The sequence below is a fragment of the Orycteropus afer genome, unplaced genomic scaffold, assembly GCF_000298275.1.
Source record: "Orycteropus afer afer isolate SDZICR_OR568_19922 unplaced genomic scaffold, OryAfe1.0 scaffold00072, whole genome shotgun sequence".
NCBI classification, from domain to species: Eukaryota; Metazoa; Chordata; class Mammalia; order Tubulidentata; family Orycteropodidae; genus Orycteropus; species Orycteropus afer.
The window spans coordinates 2,457,431-2,466,288 of NW_006921659.1; the positions used below are offsets into that span (position 1 = coordinate 2,457,431).

Genomic DNA, 8,858 nt, shown 5'->3' on the forward strand with positions numbered 1-8,858 from the left:
AAATGCCTTTTCTGCATCAATTGATATGATCATGTGGTTCTTCTCCTTTGTTTTATTTATGTGGTGGATTACATTGATTGTTTATCTAATGTTGAACAGATGTTCTTCTTTTTTATTATTATTATTTAATTGTGATTTGGTTCAAAGTTTACAGAACAAGTTCATTTTTCATACAGCAGTTCATACACATTTTATTTCATGACATTGACTATAATCCCCATAATGTAACAGGTCTCTTCCCACATCTTCCTTGTGGTTACCTTTTCCATGTGTCCTTCTTTCCTATGTGTATCCCTGCCTTCTGAGCTATTTTCTTGTTCAAAGTACTGCCCTTCTGATCTCCCATGATGGACTGTTCTAAAGAGTGTACATACCTGGTATAAATGTTCATCTTATATGCCTATCTATCATTTGGCTTGAAGCTACATGAATGAGTTTAATTCTAGGCCTGAAGGGTGACTAGGGGCCAAAGCCTTGGGAGTTTTACCAGCTCTGATAGCATAGTGCCTAAGGCATTTGACTGCTAACCAGAAGGCTGGCTGTTCAAATCCACCAGCCACTCCTCAAAAGGAAAATTGGGCAACCTACTTCTGTAGTGATACCACCTTGGAAACCCAAGAAAGGGTCAGTATGAGTTGGATCCGGCTCGATGGCAGTGAGTTTGGTTTTGGTTATCAGACCAGTAAGCTTGGTCTTTTTTTTATGATTTTGGCCTTTGTTCCACATTTTTCTCCCACTCTATCCAGCATCTCCTGCACCGATTCCTTTCTGAGTGGTGACAGTAGTAGCTGGGTACCATCTAGTTCTTCTGGTCTTATGGTCATACAGGCTGAGGACTGCATGGTCCACTAACCCTTTGGACTAGTTGTTTCCATGCTTCTTTGGTTTTCTTCATTCTTCTTTGCTCCAGATGAGAGACTAATTGTTACATCTATATGCCCACTTGCAAGCTTCCAAGACCCCAGCTGGTACTCATCAAAGTAGGATGTAGAACAATGTTTTTGTGTAGTATGTCATGCCAGTTGAGCTTGATGTCCCCCACAACCATGGTCCCAAGCCCACAGGTCCAACTACTCACTCCCTCAGGATGGTTGACTGTGGCCAAGAAGTTATCATAACTTGACTGCTAACCAGAAGGCTGGCGGTTCAAACCCATCAGCCACTCCTTGGAAGGAAGGTTGGGCAATCCTATTTCTGTAGTGATACTGCCTCGGAAATCCAAGGAGGGGTCGCTATGATTCGGGGCAACTCAACGGCACATAACAACAACAACAACAGCTCTATTATTTATTTGAAAATTGTTACAGTACATACAAATACAAATAGAGAAGTATTGTCTGCCAGCCTTATAGATGGTCATGGGTATATTCCCTTTTGCCTAGACATATTTCATCTTTCAGCCTGTCTACCCATCTATTTACTCATAGATTATTGTTTGTTATCACTGACAATGCAGTTTTGTATATGTAAAAGGGTTTATCCTTGTTGTCTGTACCTCCTATATACCACTCTGTGTCTTCCACTTCCTCAGTGCCACCATGATGATCACTCACTTTGGGTACAATGCCCTTTCCTTCACCCAAATCAATACTTGTCTCCACCTATCTAAGTGTTCCCTCTCTGCCCCTCCCATCCCTGGTAACCAACAAAGAAAATTTCCTTCCATATATAAGCTTTCCCTGGTTTTTTACAATAGTGAACTAACACAATATTTGTCTTTCTGTGATCGACTTATTTAACTCAGCATAACATCCTCCAAGTTCATAGGATGTGAACATTTCTTATATGATTTGGTATCTGGTAGGGCAAATTTCCTTTCTTTTTTTGTTGCTGTTATTCAAGGATGTCTTCGTTATTCAATTTGTATGTGCTATTAGAATGCCCATATAAATTGAACCAATGCTGTTGTTGTTATGTGCCGTTGAGTAGGACCCAACTCATAGCGACCCCTCCCTGGGTTTCCAAGGCAGTATCACTACGGAAGTAGATTGCTCCATCTTCCGTCTGAGGAGTGGCTGGTGGGTTTGAACCGCCAGCCTTCTGGTTAGCAGTCAGATGCCTTAGAGGCAAAGTTATGATGGATTCTTGGCCACAGCCAACCACCAGGGGGAGCAAGTTGTTGGAAAGGGATCAGTGCAGGAGATGCTGGATAGAGTGGGAGAACAATGTGAAACAAAACTCAAAATCACAAAAAAAAGACCAGGTTTACTGGCCTGATAGGAGCTGGTGAGGCCCCCGAGACAATGGCCCCTGGTAACCTCTCAGAACTGTAATTGAACTCACTCCCATGGCTTCTGGCCAAACAACAGACAGGCATATAGGGTGAACATTTACATCAGGTAGATACACTCCTTAGAATGATCAATAGTGGGAGAACAGAAGGGCAGTGTCTGCAGGGAGACAGCTTGGGAGGCAGGAACGCATAGGAAAGAAGGACACAGGAAAGAAGTAACTACAGGGAGGAAGTGGGAAGAGAGCTGTTACATTGTGAGGAATTGAAGTCAATGTCATGAAACAATGGGTATGAACGGCTGTATGGAAAATGAATTTGCTCTGTAAACTTAGACCCAAATCACAATAAAAATTTAAAAAAAAGTTCACATCCTACACAAAAATTAATTCCATGTGGAGTATGGACCTCAAATGTGAAAGCAAAGATAGATCACTTTCAGAAGATACTTGGGGGAATATTTTCATGACTTTCAGATAGGGAAGGATTTTTAAAACAAGAAAACCGAAAATGCAACCTATAAAAAAATAGTACGATAAAACTGCACTAAACAAACAACTCTTGTTTATCAAAAGACTGTAAAAAGACTGAGCAATAACAAACTGGAAAAAATAACTCCAACATACACAACTGACAAAGAACAGTATCCACAATATATAAAGATCTCCTACAAATCAAAAGGAAAAAGACAACTCAATACTGACTTTTGGGCAGGTGGAAGGGGCAGAATCACCAATAATCTAAACCTGTTGCTGCTGAGTCGATTTCAATTCAAAGCAACACTAGGACAGAGTAGAGTAGAACTGTCCCATAAGGCTTCCAACCGCTAACTTTTTGGGTTAGTAGTTGAACACTTAACCACTGCACCATCAAGACTCCTTCCAAATTACTAATAACATATATGAAACGATGCTCAACTACATTAGTGTTCAGGGAAACCAAAACCAAAACCAAACTCACTGCCTTCAAGTAGGTTACAACTCACAGTGACCCTTCCTTAGGTTTCTGAGGCAGTATCTCTAAGGAAGTAAGATTGCCCAGTCTTCCTTCTGAGGAGTGGCTGGTGGGCTTGAAACGTCAGCCTTCCGGTTAGCAGTCAAATGCTTTAGACACTAAGCCACCAGAGCTCCCAGGGAAATGGATTAAAAACATTGTATAAATTTTATTTTCTGCCAAAATCCTTGCTATTAGATAAAATTATCCAAAGGCACATAAACATATTAGCATGCTTCATGTTTGCTCCCTTGGTCATTTTTCCTATCATTACATTCTTATCATCACTTTAAAAAGTAAGCTTTTGTGTGTGTGTTGGTTCACAAACCAATGCCTCTTATTCTCTCACCAGGAAACCCAGAACCCTGGGGAATTAATATAAAAAAGAAAACTGTAAAGAGGTTCTAGCCTCAGCTCTGCTTCTAATGAACCTTGGGAAACTTATGCAATCTCTTCTTCTAGATTTTCTTATTTATAACATGAAGTGATTACACCCGGTGAGCTCTAGAGAAACGCTCCTAGGTCTAAAATTCTAATTCCCGATGTGCATACTTCTATAAGCTTTTCTTTTTCACTTTCTCTTTTATTCATTATTTCACCAAATAAAATTCCCTTAACCTCGTGTACCTGGAGACATGAAATTGAATATATATACCCTGGTCCCAAGGGTCTCACAGTGCAGGGGTAGAAAAAAGTTAACACATCACAGCAATGTGGCAAGTGCTACAACTGAAGTATGAAAAAGACACTAAGGTAAATACGGAAGAAACATGCCCACCGAGACTCTAACGGCAGTAGAGTTGGGAGTGGAGAAGGAGGGACACAGGGCAATGGATTTCCAGGCAGAGAGACCAGCATGAGCAAAATCTTGAGAACAAAGAAAATTAGGTTTGGGAGAACTGTAAGGAGTTTAGCATGAAGAACTACAGGTCTCATAGGTGAACATGGTGGCTTTACGGAAGAACAGAGAACATGGTGGCTTTGGGAAGAAAGAGACATGCTAAAACTGGAATTCAGGAAAGATCTCTCTGGGTGCACTGTGGAGCAAAGAATAGGGCATGGGAGACAAGAAGGAGGAAGCAGAAAAACCAGTTAGGAGTTTATTATAATTTTGAACTGAAGAATGGCATCAGAAAACATATTTGATATGTATTAATGAGTTGTGCAAATTGAAAGGTTGGCAGTTTGAACCCGCCCAGCAGCTCCGAAGAGACCTGGCACAGCTTCTGTACATAATACAGCCTAGGAAACCATATGGGGAAGATCTGGTCTTCACAGGGCGTTGTTCTGAATTGGAATCGACTCAGTGGCACTTAACACCGACAAATGATTTACAATGGCCAGAGCCTACCATCCAAAAGAAGGGCTGAGAGAAAGAAAAGTCAAAACTAACTCCCGAGGAAGATATGAAGGAGAGAAAGAACTGCTGTGAGGGAAATTAATAAAGCAGAAATGATCAAATCAGCTGAATAATGAGTTTCAGGGGTTGAGGACAAAGGAAGAGAAAAAGATGATAGCTCTGTTCTTAGTTTGGACCACTGAGGGGGTTGTGGACTAGTAATTAAAATGGGAAAAAAAAGTAAGAGTAAATTCTTAGGAAAGGAAACATGCTAATATTTCAGCACAGTGAACCTGAGGTATCTGACAGCCATTCCAGTAGAGATGTTTAATAAGATTTAGTCATAAACCGAGGCACGGCATGCTTACGTAACTTTTGCAAGGTTACCCTACGGTAATTGCTAGAAACAGGAGTTGAATCTTGCAGTCTTAACTATTTCATAGTGTTCACCTCTAAGTCTTCACAGTACAGACAGAGGTTGAAATCATAGAAGAGTATGTGGAGTGCAAAAAGCAGGAAGGATATGCATAGCCCAGCGAAACACCAATATTAAAGGAGAGGACAGGTCAGGCACCCTGAAGACTGAGAATGGCCTCATGGAAGCCAAAGGGAGAGGAAGTGCCAAGAAAAAGGAATGATTTAAGTGTCACCTGATATAGATTCCAGTCAGGTGACAGAATTCGATAATTAGAAGCCTTCTGTTTCTATATCATTCAGGGAGAATATGTAGTTTCCCAAGAGGCTAAGACCAAACTGCTTCAGTTGAAGAGAAAACGAGATGAAGAAGAGAGGGAATGTAGGCTCCTCTTTCAAACAGTGAAGCTGTGGAAGGAATGTCACCTTAGAAGGCTGCTGGAGGAGTAGGAGTTTGGAGAGTTTTGTTTTATGCAGAATTCTAAGTATTCTTTCATTCCAGATTTTCACTAATAAAACATAAAATTCATAAATGGCTTAGAATTCTCTAAAATGCACATTATATTAGACTTGGGAACACCTTAATACAAAAGAATATTTGCACACAGCCTCCCCTTCTCATATCTTGAGTTTCTGATTACTGCTATCAGGCTCTACTGGGCCTACACTATCAACCGGTGGATATTTTCAGCAGACTCTTTCCACACAGGTCTTTCTTCAGTTCTTCATATGCTCTAAGCTTTTCTCTTGTCATCTCCTTTACTTGGAAGCTCTTGCCTTAGCCTGCACATGGCTGGTTGATTTTTGTTCTTTAGGTCCAACTTTTTCAGGAAGGCCTTCCCTGACCAACCTATCTCAAGTCATATTCTCACCATATTTTCTACCATAGTACTATATATATATTTTTTCAATCCAATCTCTAACCATTTTATTTGCTCACTTTTTATTGTCTGTGTCTCCCACTAGAATGTATGCTTCATGATGGCAAGCATTTCTGGTTTGTTGGCCTCTGTATCTTCGGTCCTCAGAAGGAAAAACCCACTGCCATCGCATCAATTCCAACTCATAGTAACTGGCAAAGTAGAACTGTCACACAGGGTTTCTAATGCTATAAATCTTTACAGAAAGCAGATTGCCTCACCCTTCTCCCATGGTAAAGCTGGTGGGTTCAAATTACTGATCTTTTGGTTAGGAGCCAAATGCTTTGACCACTGCATCACCCGAGCTCCCTAGTTCTAAAAACAGTTCCATGCAAATAACAACATGCTCAACAAATATTTGTTGAATGTACTAAATAACTTAACATAGCCCTCCATTATTTCCTCCATTGAGATCAAACACTGTCTCTTATATTCAAGGTCTTTTTGTAACATGTATTAACATACATAATCATACTAGTTAATCCAGGCATACCTCATTTTATTGTGCTTTGCTCTATTGCGCTTTGGAGATAAAGCTTTTTGAAGAATTGAAGGTGTGTGTCAAACCTGCATAGAGCAAGTCTACGGGCATCATTTTTCCCATAGCACATGCTCACTTCCTGTCACTGTATCACATTGGTAATTCTCATAATATTTCAAACTTTTTCATAATGCTATTGCACACTTAATGGACTACAGTATAGTGACTCTAACTTTTATATGCATTAGGAAGTAAAACAATTCGTGACTCCCTTTATTCACTTTATTGCGGTGGTCTGGAACTCAATTCAAAATATGTCTGAGCTCTCACTAGGCACTGTGCTATAAGCTTTATTTGTATCATTTCACTTAATCTTCAACACAGTCCTCTCACATAGATTGTTGTTGTTGTTGTTATGTGCCGTCGAGTCGGCCCCGACTCATAGCAACCCCTCCTTGGGTTTCCGAGGCAGCATCACTACGGAAGTAGGATTGCCCAACCTTCCTTCCGAGGAGTGGCTGGTGGGTCTGAACCGCCAGCCTTCTGGTTAGCAGTCAAGTGCTTTAGCCACTATGCTACCAGAGCTCCTCTCACATAGATAGGTGTTTTTAAATCATCTTCATTGTTCAGCTGAGGAAACAGAAGAGATTGCATAACTTGCCCCAAATCACACAATTAGTGGAGACAGGCTAAGAATCTACCTCTGACTTCAAACACGTAACAAAGCCAGGGCATTACTCGCTTCAAGTGCGGGCATACAATCTAGTTTGGGCGGTTCAGATCTAGCTTTATTCACGCTGAGATTGCATTTGCTCTGTCCAGGCCACGTCCCTAACCATAAATTCAAATTTCACCGCCCCTCATCCTCACCCCTTCCCAATTGTTTTCTTAGGGCAGTTTAGAAAAGAGGGCGGGGAGCACTGGGAGGTAGTACTGAACTTCAAGTTTTCGGCTTCTCTTAAGGAAGATGCACGTAGGAAGGCGATCTGAACGTTAGCAACTTCTCTTCCAGTACTAACGAAGCGGTAACCAAGACATAACAAGCCCTTGCGGCCAACGGGTTTTGAAGAAGCTGGCAATTCCCGCACCGCAGCAGCTGCCGCAGCGCTTACCTTAACTGCCACCTCCGGAGCCGAGTCCACAGCCACTGTCAGAGAGGGCTTGGCTGAAGGCGACTTAGTCAAGTGCATGAGGGAATCGGCGGCTGGTAGCGAACACTGTCCGCCCTCACTGTCTGAGTCCGATTCGGACCCCGAACCCGAACCATAGGAAGCAGCCAGAGCTGCAATCGCAGCCGACATGACCGCAACAGATCCTCTGCCGAGACCAGGCCCCAGCGGAAGTCACTCCCAGGTCCTGACAGATTACCATGGAACACATTATTTACCTCTCTTTGCTAAGAAATCATCTTTAACACTTTAAAACGACAAATTAAATATTAGTACAATAATTACAATAGATATGATAATTTTGAAACACTTATCTGAAGAAACAGAAAACTACATAGTATTTATCTTTCAGCACCCATTTAACGAAATTTAAGACTACGAGCTCCGAACTACCTTGAGGCCTTGAGGACCTAATTCCCGACGTACAGCGCGGCAGGAAGTGAAAGAAGGTACAATGGGAAGTGTAGTCTAGAGTGAAGGGGCGGGGTGGGGCGGGCAGGCCTCCCTTTGACCCCGCCCCTGAATAGATGGTTCATTCAATTGGCTATCATCTTCCCTCATTCCCTAGCCAAGCACAGTTCTCTCCGTCCCCCTCCCCCAAACTGAGGATTGGGCAATACCATACAGCCTCAGGAGAGAGGGGAATAGCGATCATTACCCCCACTGATAGGTGAGTGGGCGGAGGCTGAGTTTCCCTTTACGGCTACACCTGGGCATTGGAGACTGAACAAGAATGTGAGAATCTGAAGTGCGAAGACTTTTACTGGCGAGGAATAGTTCCTAGTGGGAAGGATGGGAGGTTAGGTGGTGAGAGTCCAGCAGTCTCCCCTGCTTCTGGCGCAGGTCCCCTCGCCCGGTTGTGGAGCGTCGCGCGCGGGGAGGGGGCGGCGGGGGGCGGTGGCGGCTCACGGTGTTGTTCGCTGGCGCGTCGAGCACACGGTGAGTCCGGCAACCCGCGGACGCTGCAGGCGGCGATTCCCTTGTTTCGTAGCCTTGGGTACTTGCCGGAGCGAGTTCCAACCCGGAGCCCGACGTTCCTGGGGGCTCTAGGTGGAGTCTAGGGAGCTGAAGGGGACCGGCAGCCACCGTCGAAGCATGAAGTGGTAAGGAAGAGCCCCCCTAAGATTTCACAGTGAGCGCGAGTCTCTCGGGAATTGCCTTTTTTTTCTTTTCTAAGGGTGGGGGATGCTATGAGAGGAACTCCTCATCGTCCGGGCAGAAAGATGTGTGGATCCCTAACCCCGCAAAGGTTAAGGGGATGGGCGCGCCTCCCCCTGCGATGGTCCCCACCCCCATTCGTGGGTTTCCCGAG

At 43.3% G+C, this 8,858-nt stretch overlaps 1 protein-coding gene across 1 annotated transcript in view; it reads right to left on the reverse strand.

Moving 5' to 3' along the window:
- CDC40 (cell division cycle 40) overlaps positions 1-7,678 on the reverse strand; it is a 67,326-nt gene extending 59,648 nt beyond the window's left edge. Inside the window, exon 1 of the mRNA XM_007940803.2 lies at positions 7,490-7,678. Within this exon, the coding sequence (XP_007938994.1) occupies positions 7,490-7,678 (189 nt within the window). The remainder of the gene's footprint in view (positions 1-7,489) is intronic.
- Between the last annotated feature and the right edge of the window lie 1,180 nt (positions 7,679-8,858).